The sequence below is a fragment of the Eptatretus burgeri genome, chromosome 1 (assembly GCF_056783735.1).
Source record: "Eptatretus burgeri isolate ZD-2024b chromosome 1, Ebu_testis_v1, whole genome shotgun sequence".
Lineage (NCBI taxonomy): Eukaryota > Metazoa > Chordata > Myxini > Myxiniformes > Myxinidae > Eptatretus > Eptatretus burgeri.
Window position 1 is genome coordinate 117,176,916 of NC_140961.1, and position 19,540 is coordinate 117,196,455.

General features: G+C 41.8%; 1 protein-coding gene and 1 long non-coding RNA gene across 2 annotated transcripts in view; both read right to left on the bottom strand.

Annotated features, from left to right (window-relative positions):
* SPTAN1 (spectrin alpha, non-erythrocytic 1) overlaps positions 1–19,540 on the bottom strand; it is a 179,946-nt gene that overhangs the window by 4,264 nt on the left and 156,142 nt on the right. Inside the window, exons 52-58 of the mRNA XM_085896171.1 lie at positions 18,153–18,170; positions 17,619–17,681; positions 17,262–17,316; positions 14,685–14,881; positions 9,998–10,051; positions 9,336–9,482; positions 1,776–1,923 (exon numbers count right to left, since the gene is read on the bottom strand). Of these exons, the coding sequence (XP_085752297.1) occupies positions 1,776–1,923; positions 9,336–9,482; positions 9,998–10,051; positions 14,685–14,881; positions 17,262–17,316; positions 17,619–17,681; positions 18,153–18,170 (682 nt within the window). The remainder of the gene's footprint in view (positions 1–1,775; positions 1,924–9,335; positions 9,483–9,997; positions 10,052–14,684; positions 14,882–17,261; positions 17,317–17,618; positions 17,682–18,152; positions 18,171–19,540) is intronic.
* On the bottom strand, positions 12,884–14,677 carry LOC147035261 (uncharacterized). The gene is made up of 2 exons (XR_015061916.1): positions 14,451–14,677; positions 12,884–14,312 (listed from the first exon to the last, which is right to left on the bottom strand). It is a non-coding gene; the product is annotated as an uncharacterized LOC147035261 (long non-coding RNA).

Genomic DNA, 19,540 nt, shown 5'->3' on the forward strand with positions numbered 1-19,540 from the left:
TAAGAAGAAGAAGAATAAGAAGAAGAAGAATAAGAAGAAGAAGAATAAGAAGAAGAACAAGAAGAAGAAGAAGAACAAGAAGAAGAAGAACAAGAAGAAGAAGAAGAACAAGAAGAAGAAGAACAAGAAGAAGAATAAGAAGAACAAGAAGAAGAACAAGAAGAAGAAGAAGAACAAGAAGAAGAAGAACAAGAAGAAGAACAAGAAGAACAAGAAGAAGAACAAGAAGAAGAACAAGAAGAAGAACAAGAAGAAGAACAAGAAGAAGAACAAGAACAAGAACAAGAAGAAGAACAAGAACAAGAACAAGAAGAAGAACAAGAAGAAGAACAAGAAGAAGAACAAGAAGAAGAACAAGAAGAAGAACAAGAAGAAGAAGAAGAACAAGTACAAGAACAAGAACAAGAACAAGAACAAGAAGAAGAACAACAACAAGAAGAAGAACAAGAACAAGAACAAGAACAAGAACAAGAACAAGAACAAGAACAAGAACAAGAACAAGAACAAGAACAAGAACAAGAACAAGAACAAGAACAAGAACAACTGACAAAATTGATGTATGCAACAATTCGTAGGTATGTCAATGAGGCATACAATGAGGAAAGTGAAAAAAAAACACAAAACATCATGAGCGCATTATCATGAATAAACCGTTGCGGCCTGTTCCAACTCAAGGCGTTGTTGAGCAGGCCAAAACAAATGGTGACTTCCGACCCCAGCGAGGCAACCCAGGATGCGCCTCAAGACCACATAGAGAGTGAGGTGGCCGAGAATGCCCCTCATGAACAATATAGTTAAATAAGGCCATTAATTATCTTCAAAAGGGGTGCTTTAATGAACCCAAACACCCAGTTTTCACTCTTGCACCTCCTTGGAGTTCCCTTCGTATGCATGCAAAGTTTCAGGCTGCTAGGTTTTATAGTTCTGGAGTTACGGAGGGGACACACACACACACACACACACACACACACACACACACACACACACACACACACACACACACACACACACACACACACACACACACACACACACACACACACACACACACACACACACACACACACACACACACACACACACACACACACACACAATTGAAGTACAGTATATACTTGAACACTGTGCGGAGTATCATGAACACTTGAGTTATAGAGGGGGTGAAGTTGACAGTGAAAGACACATTGAGTTGGCATAGAAGGGAGGACATACAAGTAGGGAAGGAACAAACACATGGGCAGCATCAGTCAGGATGTACAAATAGCAAGCACAAAGGACATCGAGTGGACTCAGTAAGGGAGGACCATGTAAAAACACAAGAAAAGCTGACAAACTGGATAACTGTGGAAAAGTGCAAATGGACAGAAGACTGAAATGAGAATATAAAAGATTGGGAATAGCAATAAGGGATTAGATGTGATGGCCATGGTTCAACATTTTTAAAGGAGTGGAGAGAAGAAGATCCTGATTGGACAGACTCATGGAGGCAATTCATCATGCAGTTGAGAGAAGAGGGACAAAAGAGTTAAGGTGAGCATTTAGTCTGGATTTGTGGAGGTTAACATGGTTTGTATTGCTAGCTTAGTAAATGATGCCTGGTTGGCCTCATGAGGGGAAGAAAAAAGTTGAAAGGGGAGGTGGGGCAAGACCAGTGAGTTGATATAAAACTGCTGGAACACAAGCCTGTCTGTGGTGGGAGAGGAGCAGGCCTCGAAGCTCATCCTCCTGTCAAATAACTATTCAAGTGCAGATCAAAAAGTCCACAAAGTTCTTACCTGTAAAAGCTCTTCTTTCGTGACGTAAGGTTTTCCTTCAGAACTGAGTGCCCGGAACGCGCTCTCCACTTCGTAGCTCGACTTGACATTCTCAGTTTCCCGGCTAATCATAAACGCCATGTATTCTTGCAGTAGTACGTGTCCATCTCTATAATAGGCAAACAGGGAACAGCAGCAACATCAGATGTGTCTCAGTACAATTTGTTTATTGTGCGATTTCTGGATTTCATAAAGAAAAAATATCAAGTACAAGGATGCAAGTCCTCATCTAGGATTCAACCCCCAACCACACCTTAAAAATGGGATGTGTAGATTTTACATTTAAATAACTAAATAAATATATGTATGTCCATAGTGAAGAGGGTAAATTGACAACAAATAAATAAATGATTTATGGTGGTATGTAGGTAGCTGTGATGGTAAAGTGTATATTATAAATAAATATATAATTCAAGGTGGAATATACAAGGGTGAGTCAAAAAGTATCTGCAATATATTTTTATTTGAATAATATAACTACAATTGAGCATGCATAAGAGCACCAATTTTTCCACATGGCCCCCCTCCTTTTGAACACACAGTCCATTGGTTCACAAACTTCTGCATACCCTCAGAAAAAAAAAAACATGTTTTTGTCTGAGTGATAAGCCACACACGCACCGCTTCTTTCACTTGTTGGTCACTGGCAAAGTGGCGGCCTCTTCAAGCGTCTGAGTGGACAAAACAGGTGAAAGTCCAAAGAAGCCAGGTCAGGACTGTACGGAGGATGCTCCAACACCTCAAAGTTCAATTGCTGGAGGGTTTCCACAGTATGGGTGGCAGTGTGTGGATGGACATTATCATGCAACAATGCAACACCTTTTTACAGTAGCCCTCAGCGTTTCCATCGAATAGCTGGTTTCAACTGGTCCCGGAACATTTCACAATAACGGACACTGTTTACCGTTGTGCCCTCCTCTTGACAGTTTCACAAAATTGTAGCCTTGTGAGTCCCATAAAAGTGTGAACATCACTTTTCCAGCTGATGGTTGACCTTTGAACTTCTTTTTGATTGGTGATGTCAGATGTTTCCACTCCATACTCTGGAGTTTGCTCTCTGGCTCATAATGGTGGATCCACGTCTCGTCTACAGTGACGATGCGTCTCAAAAAAAGCATTCCCTTCATGACGAAAGCGGTTCTAAAGGCTTTGGCAGATTCTCACACGTTTTTTTTGTGCTCTTCTGAGAGTTGTTTTGGAAATTGTCTTGCAGATACTTTATGAAAGTCAAGTCGGTGGTTGTTAATTTCATGTGCAGAACGATGACTGATGTTCAGATGTTGTGCCACTTCATCACCAGTCGACCATTGGTTATCCAGAACCATGGCACAGACTCATTCAATGTTTCCTTGTGTTGTGGACGTGGATGGGCGTCCAGATCGTTCATCATCAGACACTTGTGCGACCGTTTTTGGGCATCGTAATTCAATCATACACACTCCGCTGCAGTAAAGCACTGTTCCCAGTGAAATTGTGCTGAAGGTCTGCAATGAATTTTTGCCCTTGATAGATCTTCAGCCCACATAAAATTGGATCACTAAACGCTGTTCTTCTTTGGTGCAAACGGACAGCAGAGTGGTCATGTTAACTCCTTTACAATTACGAACTGCTCAAGGTTGAAACTGCTTCACAATGGCACAGACAGTTCATGCTTGTACCGGCAAGTACAATAAGCAATGTAGTCAACACAACACAGTTCTTAATAAATCATTGCGGATACTTTGACTCGCCCTCGTTGGTACAAGAAGGGGATGCCTTATTCGGCAACCATGGGGATTTAGGCTCACGAGTCTTTGATATCTGTTGCCTTTTGGATCCCAATACCTATCATGTACAATACTTGTAATACAAAAATATATTTTACATTCATCTTCAGTAATATTGGTGAATATAAATAATTTTATATATATATATATATATATATATATATATATATATATATATATATATATATATATATATATATATATATATATATATATACACACATATATACTGTATATACATACATATACATCTGTATTTTAAATTATTTATCTTCACCAATATTACTGCAAATGAATGTAAAAAATTTTTTGTATTACAAGTGTGTGTATATATATATATATATATGCTCCTCCTTCATTGGCTTGTCTGGGCAAGGGATTACCATATTTCGAGTTATTACAGCTCATCTGAAGATGTCAGCACAGGGACTCAATTGTATTTTGCATGAAACATGAAAAGTTTTTGCTTGTGTCATGATTATTGCACAATCAAAGGGAAAATTCTCCAAACGCTGCCTGATTCACTATATCAAGATATTATTGACGTCAACGGTCTTCGAATGATGTAATGTTTTCCTGATGTAATGTCCATTAGCTTGGGCACATCTCTCTCACCATAAAATTGCAATATCTCCTCCTTTTGTTTATTTAGTTTACAGACGTAGACCATTGATGTACCAACGCCATACTCTTCACTCGGTAGTGTCACCAAAACACCCACGTCATGCTTCGGCAGCAACTCCACTTTTGGCTTGATACTGAGCGATAAATGCTTACTTTTCGAAGCAACACGAGCTTGTCCGGATGTTGAAAGCTTTTCAGACATGATTGCGATACAAGGTGTATTGCACAACACAATTGTGTGGACAACACTCCAGAGAACAACGTGGTGGTGATGTGAAATTGGACGCACCCACCGCTTCATAGATTTCTCTCTGGTGATTGCGCAATGTGGTGACATGTTTTCCCACTGAGTAACTTTTCAGAAGGCTTGTGGATATTTAACTCTTCCGAAGGGTTGTGGATATTTAACTCTTCAGAAGGCTTGCGGATATTTAACTCTTCCGAAGGCTTGTGGATATTGAACTCTTCAGAAGACTTGCGGATATTCAACTCTTCAGAAGACTTGCGGATATTCAACTCTTCAGAAGGCTTGTGGATATTTAACTCTTCAGAAGACTTGCGGATATTCAACTCTTCAGAAGACTTGCGGATATTCAACTCTTCAGAAGACTTGCGGATATTCAACTCTTCAGAAGACTTGCGGATATTCAACTCTTCAGAAGGCTTGCGGATATTCAACTCTTCAGAAGTCTTGCGGATATTTAACTCTTCAGAAGGCTTGCGGATATTTAACTCTTCAGAAGGCTTGCGGATATTTAACTCTTCAGAAGGCTTGTGGATATTCAACTCTTCAGAAGGCTTGTGGATATTCAACTCTTCAGAAGGCTTGCGGATATTTAACTCTTCAGAAGGCTTGTGGATATTTAACTCTTCAGAAGGCTTGTGGATATTCAACTCTTCAGAAGGCTTGTGGATATTCAACTCTTCAGAAGGCTTGCGGATATTTAACTCTTCAGAAGGCTTGCGGATATTTAACTCTTCAGAAGGCTTGTGGATATTTAACTCTTCAGAAGGCTTGTGGATATTCAACTCTTCAGAAGGCTTGTGGATATTTAACTCTTCAGAAGGCTTGTGGATATTCAACTCTTTAGAAGGCTTGTGGATATTTAACTCTTCAGAAGACTTGCGGATATTTAACTCTTCAGAAGGCTTGTGGATATTCAACTCTTCAGAAGGCTTGCGGATATTCAACTCTTCAGAAGACTTGCGGATATTTAACTCTTCTGAAGGCTTGTGGATGTTTAACTCTTCCGAAGGCTTGTGGATATTGAACCCTTCAGAAGGCTTGCGGATATTTAACTCTTCCGAAGAATTGTGGATATTCAACTCTTCCGAAGAATTGTGGATATTCAACTCTTCCGAAGGCTTGTGGATATTCAACTCTTCCGAAGGCTTGTGGATATTCAACTCTTCAGAAGGCTTGTGGATATTTAACTCTTCCGAAGGCTTGCGGATATTTAACTCTTCAGAAGGCTTGTGGATATTCATCTCTTCAGAAGGCTTGTGGATATTCAACTCTTCAGAAGGCTTGTGGATATTCATCTCTTCAGAAGGCTTGTGGATATTCAACTCTTCAGAAGGCTTGTGGATATTCATCTCTTCAGAAGGCTTGTGGATATTTAACTCTTCAGAAGGCTTGCGGATATTTAACTCTTCAGAAGGCTTGTGGATATTTAACTCCTCAGAAGGCTTGTGGATATTTAACTCTTCAGAAGGCTTGTGGATATTCAACTCTTTAGAAGACTTGCGGATATTTAACTCTTCAGAAGGCTTGTGGATATTCAACTCTTTAGAAGACTTGCGGATATTTAACTCTTCAGAAGGCTTGTGGATATTCAACTCTTCAGAAGGCTTGCGGATATTCAACTCTTTAGAAGACTTGCGGATATTTAACTCTTCAGAAGGCTTGTGGATATTCAACTCTTCAGAAGGCTTGCGGATATTTAACTCTTCAGAAGGCTTGTGGATATTCAACTCTTCAGAAGGCTTGTGGATATTCAACTCTTCAGAAGGCTTGCGGATATTTAACTCTTCAGAAGGCTTGTGGATATTCAACTCTTCAGAAGGCTTGCGGATAAAACTTTTCAGAATGAAAATGTTAAAAATTGTACGACCACGATGTTTCAAATTCTGCCGTTTTCAGGTTTCCGGATTACTTGGGTTCCCTACCTGTAGTAGAATCGTGAAAAGCATGTAAATAAAGAAATTAATAATTCAAAGTTGTATGTTGGTGGTGGAGATGGTAAGGTGCATAAAATAAATAAATAAGGCCTTAGTTATTTTATAACTTGGTTTACACAGTTCTTCAGCTAAAATGTAGGGTCGGTCAGTTGAAATATAAATATAAATATAATTTCAATTTTTAGAAATTAAATATTTTAATGATTTTTTTTTCGGATGTTCCACAGAAAAGACAAGGGTAGGTGGGGGGGGGGAAATAAATATAAATCCTAGACCAGGAGGATCTCAGAAAACATTGAAGATGGAAGACCATTCAAATGCACGATGCCCATGTTCACTGTATAATCTGATGTGAAAAACAATAAAGGATTAAAACTTGTTTTTACAATATAGTCTGGCATGTTTTTCTTATAGAATCCTGTTGGATCATCAAACAAATGGAAACAATGCTGAGAAAATTACTGTCCAAGTCGTAGATGTGTTCGTGCACACCAGTGCATAGTGCTGGATATGATTAAAAAAAGGTGTCTTCAAGGAGTCAACACGCTCAAAACAGTCAACCAGAGCCATAACCAGCTCTACTTTTCAGCGGGCATCTGATCATACCATCTCCCCATCCCCATGAGCACATCAAACAGTGATTTCTGGTCCGTTGAAGGCGGAATATCAGCATCTCGCAGGGAAACTTTGACGTACTTGGCGCCAAAATCTTTCAATACAAACAGCGGTGTACAACTTTCGACGGAAACAAAATTGGCACGATCGAGAGTAGCCTGCGAATCATCCCTGCTGCTGCACTGAATTGATGCAATCGTTCGGCCAGAATATTCGTCGTTAAGATTTTGCGTGATTAAATCACCAATACAGTCATTCAAATTTATACCGCTGACATACTTCTTAACAATCACTTTCGCCCCAGAAACCACAGTCAATCTGAACCACGCTGGCCACTGCTCAGATGCCATGACCGAAGACTACTGCGCAGTTTGGTTAAAGGGGACTCGGCATTTTGGTGCGCGCACGCGAAATTATGTTTTGAAAATAAATGCCGACGTTTACATTTCAGGTTTTGAAACTTTTGCACCTTCGGCGGAAAATTTAGAAATAGAAAAGGCTAAAAATGTGTTTTATATTTATATTTCATTTTGGCAAATATAGCGTTTGCGGATCTGTAAACCAAGTTATAAAATAACTAAGGCCAAACTCAAAGTGGTTTGTTGGGCATGGGGATGGTTAAGTGTATATAAATAAATGATGGTGTAGAATAATAATGGTAGAAACATGGTTGTGGTGAATTATTTCACTAATTTTGGTGGTGTCCCAGAACCAACCAACCAAAATTATTTAATTCTGAAAAGTCTTAATTTTATTATATTAGAGGGGCCAGAAAAAATCAAGCAACGTTAATTACTAGCTGGAACATCTGAGCAATGTAAAATGTGATCAAGTCATCCACTCTCCCCTCCACCCCCTTCACAAACCCCAAGTCCTCAACCTCCGCCTCCCAACCACAAGTTCTACCCTCCACCTCCTAGATCCACCAAATCCTCACCCTTCCTCTGTCAACCAGAAAGTACCAATCCCCTCCCCACTTCAAGCCTTCAAACCCCGTCCCCACAACACCTACCACAACTCAACCCATCCCCCCGGAACCTCAACCTCCCAACTCTGTCCCATCTTTGCTCTCCTCACCCGCACCCCCAAAGGCAACAATTCCCTCCCCACTTCAAGCCTTCAAACCCCCTCCCCACTCCAGCACCTCAACCTGCCCTCCCAACTCCGTTTCCCTCGCCCCCTCCCAACCCCAACTCTGCACGCTCCTTCTCACCCTTCTCCACCTCATAAAAGCAAACAGCCATTCCCACATCGAAACAGCAGAATATTTAACATTTTCCCCATTCCTATCATGCTATCACTGACTTCATAGAAACCACGATTGAAACAGCTCCTACACGTCATGGCCCGTCATGATAGCCTGTCCATCGCACAATCCCGCAAGATATGTGGAAAAGACACGTGACCATGAGCAGGTTAATTGTGCCCATAAACTACCCAGAACCAATTACCTTTTGCCTGATGCATACAAACCACATATCGTTAAAAGTAAATAATGATCGCGGACAAAGACCATTATTGACATGGGGTTAAGCCCTGCTTGAGAGAATGCCACATAGTAATTTTGGTGGTTTATAAATTTTGGTGGTTTATGACAGCTTTGAAGATATCTTTGACTTTGCATAGCTGTAAGCACCAATATGGCAACCATATTTCTTTTTCAACTTGAAATTGTGGGTGGAGTCAGACGACCTGTCCAATCAATGAGTGGAATGGAATATTACACACACACGGACAAGTGTATTATTATACACAAAAACGAAGAGGTACCCAAAGAACATCCACGCAATGTAAAATGTGACTTCAAGTCCTCAATTCCATCACCCATCAAAACCCCAAATCTTATGATGGGAGAGGGGTTAGAAATCAAACATTTAATTATTAAATTACATAATTTTGGTACCAGGTCAGAAACCTCATTTTCATACTACTTATAATGTTAGCAAACACTTCGTACAAGTACATCTCATCAATATTGATATCAAAAAATATTGAGCTCCTTATGATTGCAATGGGTTAAAGTGTACAGAAACGTTTCATGTGCCATTGAAATAGCAAATCACGAGTTTTAAATCAAGAAGAGAAGATTAGGATTGAAGATGATTATTGAGTTTACTATATAGAGGCAGACATAGTTCCAATTAGAAAGCAAACATCTTGTCAGAGTTAATTCCACACAGTGTCTATGCTGCAGCTTATCAAATTACACTGTAATCCAGGCAAAAAAACAACAACAAATTCTTATGGGGAGACATAAATGACTGTTGGCATTTCATTCCATTAGAGGTAAATCGACTGAAACACTGCAAAACAACCTTTTGTGGCAGTCACCTACCTGTTTGGATCCACCATGTTGAGGATGGCCTCAAACTCTGGGTCTGGTTCTCCTTCTTCCACCATTGGTAAATCATAGCCGAGTGAGCGGAGGCAGGATTTGAATTCTTGATGATTTAGCTTGCCAGAACGATCTTTATCAAAATGCCTGGAGGCGAAGATGAGCAAGATGGGAAAACAAAAATAGAAAAGTATATCAGGTGAGGAAACAAGGAAAACGAGGAATAACAAGGAAATGAGACAGGAGGTAGCCATTCAGCCCATCATGTTTGTGCCACACTAATACCAGATTAAATTAATCCGTCTAAACAAGTTGATTTCATGGGGGGGGGGGGGGATGAGTGGGGATGAGAACAATGCGGTAGGCTCAAAGAGATCACAAGGGTGCTAAAAATGGGAGAAATATATTCAAATTCTTTCTTTAAAATGTATTTTAATTATTTTTGTGGGGTACGGAATGGATGAGGGCAGTTTTAGGGTGAAGAATATGAACCACGAACAACACATTATCCCTTGACGAGACCCTCTCACAAACATACTCAGCACAGATGTACACAATCATCCATCCATGTTCTTTGCTTCCTTTCACCAAGCCAGTTTCCAATCCAAGGATAACAGATTGTCCGAATGCGATGTCATAAGTTGGGGGAATTGTATACTCACTTGAACATCATGCTGAAGTCTTTGAGAGCTTCCTCGGTTACTCCAGTCGTGTTTCTGTTTGAAGGGAAGAGACGAAGGGAGGGGAAGGATAACTTTTATGCCATTATTCATTCACCAAATCACTTTCCTCTTCCCATTTTGCAAGTAAAATATGCTATGACAGCAGCAAAACAAACTCATAGCACTTGATACCGATAGGTCCCATAATAATGATCAGAGCAATAAAAACTGTTTGAAATTAAAGTTACAACTACTTGTGAAAACAAGGACAAATGTGTCCAAGAGCCGCGTCCTAAAGGTTTTGTCTTCACCAGAAGAAGAACAAGAAGAAGAAGAAGAAGAACAAGAACAAGAAGAAGAAGAAGAACAAGAACAAGAAGAAGAACAAGAAGAAGAACAAGAAGAACAAGAAGAAGAAGAAGAACAAGAAGAAGAAGAAGAACAAGAAGAAGAACAAGAAGAAGAACAAGAAGAAGAACAAGAAGAAGAACAAGAAGAAGAACAAGAAGAAGAACAAGAAGAAGAACAAGAAGAAGAACAAGAAGAAGAACAAGAAGAAGAACAAGAACAAGAACAAGAACAAGAAGAAGAAGAAAAAACAACGCGGAGCTCTCTTAGAGCCAGCGTTCACAACACGACACGGCTAAAAAAAAAAGCCAACAAAAACAAACAACACCAGAAGGGCACTCAATAGAGCGCCTACCTCCACCACATAATGCCTGATCCACGAGAACATATCAGGCCCAATACATTTTTGAAATATCATGCTACACATCGTTTTTGGCCCCATCTCTCAATGTAGTGGGGCAGATAACAGCAATTTTTGAGAGGAATCGTGCAAATGATGATACAAGCATCAAATTTGGGACATTTATTCTCCAGGGGATTCTAATCAAATCTGCCTGATTGGCCATTTGAAAATCCAAATTTTGAAAAATTAAAAAAAAAAACTTCAAAAAAGTCAAGATCACGAATCAATGTTGGATGATGGCTGAGATTGGTGAATGTTTCAGAAACATCATGAAAGACGTTCCAAGTCTGCCATGCAGACATTCTTCCCTTTACCGCGGAAGGCAGACACGACGTCACATCCAGTGAATGCATGGAAGTATGGGATCCCCATCCCTCAAGCTTTCTCAGGCCCTATTGCAGAAACTACCTCATGGACTAGAATCCATCGCGCCTTGGCTCCTTGGCCAAAGGCAATCCATATGTTCTCAAGACCTAGTTCCTGTAAGGATGGCAGTACAGATATTGCTATGACTAGTACGTCCGTGTCATTAGCCTTAATGATAATGGACTTGCTACCATCCGTCGTTGCATCCCTGGCATGTACAAATATTTGAGTGTCAGCTTCTTCATGACAACATGGAGACACAGCATCCAGTGACTTCCTTGTGTTGCTAATGGCATCTTCTCCTTTTGTGACAATGACTGTGCTTGTCGTCTATGCTTCACACATCTTTTCCGCAAGAAAGTGAAACAGGTCACTCTTGTTGCTGTCATCTCGAAGAAAGCTTCTCCAGTTACTTGGGGTCTTACTGGTTCCTGTCACTCTTCTGCTCATTCCTTGCCTCCTTTTCGACCTTGCCTCAGACTTCAGAGTTGACTTCTTGTACATATCAAACACTACGACCACCCTCTCGTACCTGGCACCATAGGATTCCACCTTTGGGATGATGTCTTCTTTAGCATAGTCATCAAATATCTTTGAAGTGCGTGGAGGTAGGGCATTGATAAGTGCTGAGCCATCAATGATGACTGCATCTCCCCTTGGTTCTCTGTCTGGGATGTTCACTTGCACTTCAAGAATTTCAACCAGCTGTGACTTCAAATTTTTTTAAAGTTTTTTTTTTCTTTCAAATTTTTCAAAATTTGGATTTTCAAATGGCCAATCGGGCAGATTTGATCAGAAAGCCCTGCAGAATAGAAATGCCAAATTTGATGTTTGTATCATAATTTGCACGATTTTTCTACTATCTACTACACTAATGGTGAAGAATCACTTTAAAAATTAAATAATCCTCGTATCCAGATTTGGATCTTTATCAAAATCGAATCAATTTGTCCTTGTCCACCAAGTTTCGTCCGGAACTGTCCACAACTTTTTGAGATATCCTGCAAACAGACAAACAAAGAAAGAAGATGTCGTGAAGAGCACAACAGTTGCAAAATCCATAAAACATAGTCGACCTCAAAAATAATTGGTGGTTGAATTCAGTGACCTGAGGTATAAATCCCCTTCAAATTTCAATTCAATTGGATGAAAATTGTGGGTTTTAGAAATCTCACTGAAGTTGTTGACCTGGGGCCTATGTTGACCTCAGAAATAATTTGTGGTTGAATTCAATGACCAAATAAGCAACTCTTCAAATTTCACTTCAATCGGATAAAAATTGACAATTTTAGAAATTCGCCCTTTGTTGTCCTTTTAGTCGATGATGACTTCAAAAATAATTGGTGGTTGAATTCGGTAACCTGATATGCAAATTCTCTTCAAATTTCATGTCAATTGGATGAAAATTGAGGATTTTAGAAATGCCACCTTAGTTGTTAACCTCCGCCATCGAGGATGGACGGAGGTTACTGTTTTCACCCGTCTGTTTGTTTGTGAACAGTATTACGGAAAAACTCCTGGACGGATTTCGACGAAACTTGGTGGGGGGATTAGGTATGGTTCAAGGATCATGCCATTACATTTTGGAGTTGGTCCAAAGTCCAAAATGGCCGCTATGGCGGCCATTTTGAAAAAACTATTTGAATTTTTGTTTTTGCATTTCTACATGTTTTAAATGATTTCCAACCCCCCCAAAAAAATTTGTTAGAGAAAATAAAAAGAAATTTTGCACCTTTTTTTCAAAAAAAATTTTGATTTTTTTTTTGGCATTTCTACATGCGCGTCGATCTAGTTTAGTTTATTCAATCGTGGTTCATTAGAGTCTGATCCGTCTTGACCTACAATGAATAGGATATCAGGTTCAATTAAGTGACCCAGCAGTATTGGCGGCGGAGGTTTAGCACTCTACCGAGTGCTCCCCCTCAAGTTGACCTTGTGCCTATGTTGACCTCAAAAATAATTGGTGATTGAATTAAATGACCACATATGCAACTCCTCTTCAAATTTCACGTCAGATAAAAATTGGCAATTGAAAAAAGTTGGCCTTTGTTGTCCTTTTGGTCCGTGTTGACCTAAAAAATAATTGGTGGTTGAATTCAGTAACCTGATATGCAAATCCTCTTCAAATTTCACATCAATCGGATGAAAATTGAGGATTTTAGAAATCTAACCTAAGTTGTTGACCTTTGACTGATGTTGACCTTTTGACTTCAAAAACAATAGTCTTCTTCCTTATGACAAACTCTACCATGTGGTGAAGTTTCGTGAAGATCGGTTTAAAATTGTGACCTGCAGGCGACAAGCAGCCAGCCAAACAAAATCGACTGACAAATATACTTGAAAAATCTTCTATTTTGCAAATGACAAAGACAGACAGAAAGGGGTGAAAATATAACCAACCTCCTTCACTTTGGGTGGTGGAGGTAAAAAAAGTTCTCAAACAAAAGAATCATTGAAGCAGGACTTCCATATGATGAGATTCTTCCAAAGAAACCAGTCACCGTATTTTTTTGGACTACAAGTTGATTTGGCTAATTTTCACATTTTTCTTTTCTTCATTCATAGACAAGTCAATTTAGAGTACAAGACGAAGCAAGATCAACTATGGTTGTTATCAGAACTGTCAGTCAGGACAACAGAGGTGTTAATTCTTCCCTGACCCTCAAGGCATTGCTAGCTACAGTACCTTCCAGAGTCATGAATATTATTTGAATTACTTGTGGAACAACCTTTCGGATAAATTAGGAACATTAAGAGTTTTTCAACAGTTTGTCATCGTATAGAGGTACAGTATTTAAAACAAGCTATAGAATCATGATCAGCACAGTATCAAAGCATATTACATTTTATCGCAGTTCACGACTCCTTACAAAATCTGAACACCTGGCACTTATTGAAACACAAGCACATTTTAATCCATGTAAGAGTTTAATCACTGAGCACTGTCTCAACACGTTTGATCTGGTCACTGATGACTACAGTATACCACGTAATTACTCCGCATCTGAAAAACCTTCAAATTGCTCGTCTTTCATATCGGAATTGAAGATGACGGCGAGCTCAGAGATCAGGCCAGGTGGGCTGTTCTCATCATCCTCCACATCATCGTCCTCGGGCTCCTCTGGTCTTCCAACGATCTCTGGCTTGACAAAGCCACTAACAATGACCGACTGCATGAGAAACACTGTCCCATGCTTCCTTGATCCAGGAGGCACGACACACACATCCCGTGATGATGAATCTGTGTTCGCATGTGGTCATCCAAATCTCCCATGCAAAGCTGATTAAAATCAAAGGATGGAATTTGCGGAGCATTGATCGAGGTATACTAACTACCAAGGGAAGCAAGGAGAAGCCGACGTTGCGGGCGTTGACTTTTTGTACGCCAATGCAGATCGACACGAGCCCTCAAGCGGAAGACAAGTTCTTCAATAACTATATTCTGAATAAAGCCATATATTAAAAAATGAAGTTGGATGGACACTTAAAAGTCAACCGTTGGATAATAATTTAAAAGAAGGATGGATGGCTAACATACAGATGATGCAAGTATGTAAGGCAGACACATACCTGGCCTGGATCTGCTGTTCCAAATTGTGCTGCATCCGCATGCCAAGCTGGTCCAGCTGATCCCACTGTTGAGCCAGACCCACAGTGCTGTGCTCTGTGTACTTGTTATCAAGAATCAATGCTTCCTCCATAGCTGCTCCAAGATCCTCAATTTTCTTTAACTGGCTCTTCATTGCCCTGATCTCTTGATGCTTTCTCTGAGCACCAAAGAATTAATAAAATAAACATGATTATGATTCTTCCATCAAATAAGCATATTGGTACGTCTCATAAGAATAACAAACAATTACATACAGAGTTCGGAGTAAATTATTCATGAGTATATCCTCACAAGACTTGATGTTCATAGACGACGATGAAACGGTGCCTCCTCCCCCACGACTACGAAACGGCGCCTCCTCCCCCATGACTACGAAACGGCTCCTCCTCCCCCATGACTACGAAACGGTGCCTCCTCCCCCATGACTATGAAACGGCACCTCCTCCCCGACTATGAAACGGCACCTCCTTCCCCACAACAACGAAACGGCGGCGTCTCTCCCATGACAACGAAACAGCTCCTCCTTCCCAACGACGAAGAAACGGCACCTCATCCCCCCACGAGTACGAAACGGCACCTCCTTCCCCACTTCAAAACGGCACCTTCCTGACTACGAAACAGCACCTCCTTCCCCACGACGACGAAACGGCTCCTCCTCCCCGACTATGAAACACCTCCTTCCCCACTTCAAAACGGCACCTTCCCAACTACGAAACGGCACCTCCTTCCCCACGACTATGAAACGTCACCTCCTCCACCACGACTACGAAACCTCGCCTCCTCCCCCACGACTACGAAACGGCGCCTCCTCCCCCACGACTACGAAACGGCGCCTCCTCCCCCACGACTACGAAACGGCGCCTCCTCCCCACGACGATGAAACGGCGCCTCCTCCCCCACGTCTACGAAACGGCACCTCCTTCCCCACGACTATGAAACGGCGCCTCCTCCCCCACGTCTACGAAACCTCGCCTCCTCCCACGACTACGAAACGGCTCCTCCTCCCCCACGACTACGAAACGGCGCCTCCTCCCCCACGTCTACGAAACGGCGCCTCCTCCCCCACGTCTACGAAACGGCGCCTCCTCCCCCACGTCTACGAAACGGCGCCTCCTCCCCCACGTCTACGAAACGGCGCCTCCTCCCCCACGTCTACGAAACGGCGCCTCCTCCCCACGACGATGAAACGGCTCCTCCTCCCCGACTACGAAACGGCACCTCCTTCCCCACGACTATGAAACGTCACCTCCTCCACCACGACTACGAAACCTCTCCTCCTCCCCCACGACTACGAAACGGCGCCTCCTCCTCCACGACTACGAAACGGCGCCTCCTCCCCCACGTCTACGAAACGGCGCCTCCTCCCCCACGTCTACGAAACGGCGCCTCCTCCCCCACGACTACGAAACGGCGCCTCCTCCCCACGACGATGAAACGGCGCCTCCTCCCCCACGACTACGAAACGGCGCCTCCTCCCCCACGACTACGAAACGGCGCCTCCTCCCCCACGACTACGAAACGGCGCCTCCTCCCCACGACGATGAAACGGCTCCTCCTCCCCGACTACGAAACGGCACCTCCTTCCCCACGACTACGAAACGTCACCTCCTCCACCACGACTACGAAACGGCGCCTCCTCCCCCACGACTACGAAACGGCGCCTCCACCCCCACGTCTACGAAACGGCGCCTTCTCTCCCACGACTACGAAACGGCGCCTCCTCCCCCACGACTACGAAACGGCGCCTCCTCCCCCACGACTACGAAACGGCCCCTCCTCCCCCACAATTACGAAACGGCGCCTCCTCCCCCACGATTACGAAACGGCTCCTCCTCCCCCACGATTACGAAACGGCTCCTCCTCCCCCACGACTACGAAGCTGCGCCTCCTCCCCCACGATTACGAAACGGTTCCTCCTCCCCCACGATGACGAAACGGCTCCTCCTCCCCCACGACGATGAAACAGCATCTCCTCCCCGACTATGAAACGGCACCCCCTCCCCCACGATTACGAAACGGCTCCTCCTCCCCCACGATTACGAAACGGCTCCTCCTCCCCACGATTACGAAACGGCTCCTCCTCCCCCACGACTATGAAACAGCATCTCCTCCCCGACTATGAAACGGCACCCCCTCCCCCACGATTATGAAACAGCATCTCCTCCCCCATGACTATGAAATTAATGGCACCTCCTCCCCCATGACTTCAAAACGGCACCTCCTCCCCCACGACTTTGAGACGACCCCTCTTCCCTGTTTTGAAATGGTGTCTCCTTCGCAGTTTCAAAACGGTGCCCAAACAAAAATCGTTTCCACAAATTTCCTGGACTGTGGGTAGCAAGTAGTCTGTTATTTTTGGTGCCACCTTAATTCCTGGATTACTGACTTGCTCCACTCATGCAATATCGTCAATCTGGGGCTGCCAACTTTAAACCTAAACTTTTCTCTCACAAAAATACTGACAGTGTATGAACATGAATGCAAGACATTCAAACAGTATAATGACATCATGTCCACTCAATGGCAATGACACCCACCTTGGTGGCCTCAAGTTGTGATTCCAAAGTTCCAGATTCCTCCACCATACAAGATCTTGGAAAAAAAAAAGAAAAAAGAAAAAAAAACAACAAAAAAAAACAAAGCATAGCAAAATGAGAAATCCTGGAGAAAAATTACACATTCATTTTGGTGTGCACTAAACAACTACTGAGCTGTGACATAAAGCCAAGTGGAGGAAGGTGGGTTGGGGGGTGGGGGATGGAGGAGTTTCAATTCAAAAGATAAACAAAGGCTCAAACTGTGAGATTTAGTGAATATAAAAGAAAAAAATAATTAAGCAGCACACTTGAGGTGAGTTTGTGCACACAAAGCATCCAATAAATGAAAAATAAAACCTTCCAGAGAGGTCATCCCGAACTTCGTATCTATACACACGTATGATGCGGCGATAGGCGATTCTATGTGCCACACGCACAAACGAGTAAAAAGTTGAGAAATATAATAAACATAAAAGCGAATAAAATAGAAACAAATCTTTGATTTGAGAACAAAACTGGAAAAAGCAAGAAAAATGTTTTAAAAATAATATCAAAGATCAATTCATGGAATGCGTTTTCAAAGTGCATCAAATTGCATATACAGCATTTGTTACACAAACATCCGACTTGTGCTTTACCTGTTTAACAATGACTAATCACTTTTGTATTCTCGCAGCCATGAACCAATAATTTTCAGTTGAAGAACAACTCTCTCCCTCATGTATATTAAAGTAAGTACACATTTAAAGGATGAAAAACAAATTGAATTGCATGTACATAATCATGTGTGAGCATGAAAGTTGGTTCAACACAACAATTTCCATTAAATAAGCCGTGGCTCAGTGTAAGCGCAACAGGAAGGAAAGCATAAAGTATAAAAATGGCATTCACCCATCCAGTAGGTACGTCCTGTTGGTAACGATTCCGATTCCAAGATCCGTTGAGAAGAAAAGATCAATACAGCCCAATATGCAGAGATTGTACGGCAGTGTGGGATGGAGAGATTCAGGATTGGAGCAATGATTGGAAGTGAAATGGAAAGATGCACACCATGACATGATCGAGAATGGATACCAGCAAAGTTGATTTAGACAGAAAGGGAGTGGATGAGGAACAAAGATTAATCATCAGATTTTTTGATTCAAAAAAGTGTGACCAGTCTCAAGCAAAATAATAAAATTAACTTTGGCAATGAAGCATCATTTTTACACTCAAATTATCAAACCACATGACAAATCTGCAGCATATTTGCAAGTCTAAACTGTGAAAGCAATTTTAAATACCATTCCAATTTTTGCAGCATATAAAAAACAACAACTCATATTTATAGAAATAGAGTTCATTCTAACCACTGGCTCACTGACTCACTCACCAATATTAAAAATTTGTACCGTCCGGGTGATAGAGAAAGCTGAAATTTTGCATGCCGGTGGAGATCGAAGCCAATACATAAGGAAAAAAAATCATAAAACCATCGGAAAGCATCCATAGATTAAAAAATAAATAAATGGAAAAAAACCAAATGAAAAAAAACAAATTACCCCCGTGTGGGGGTGACGGTCATCTCTATAATGTTTTTCACTATCATAATCGATGAACCGTTGCCAGATATCTCCTAAAATGACAGACGAGATAGGTTTTGAAAATGGCGACTTTCACAACTTTTGTGACTTCGTGACCTTAACCCTGACCTCAAATCCGGGAAAAAATATGTCATTGGGTATCACTCATCGACCTCTACCCACATACCAATTTCATCAAGATCAGAAGTAAAACGTTTTCTTTGTACCGGGACGTGCTTTTGACCATCTTCCAGGTAACGTGGCGGCCAAACGGGATGGAAATTCAAAAATCTGGTTAGATACAAGATAATATTTTTTTACTATCATAATCAATAAACAGTTGCCGAATATCTTGTAGAATGGCAGACTAGATAGGTTTTGAAAATGGCGATTTTTATAACTTAAGTGACCTCGTGACTTTGACCCTGAACCCGGACAAAAGTTATATCGTTGTGCAACACTCATCGACCTCTACCCACATACTAAGTTTCATCAAGATCAGAAAGAAAAATTGTTGACGGACGGACATTTGGTCCGGCTTTATTAGGTCATCTCCGTAGAGATGACCTAACAAGTAGTGGAACAAAGTACACTGCCTCCATGCCAAATAAATAAATAACAACTCCTACAGCATGCAACTTTGCCGGGGCGCCTTAGGTGGTCGGCGATGCCGCCATGCAGCACATGAGACAAGATTGGGAGGGAGCTGTGTGCAAT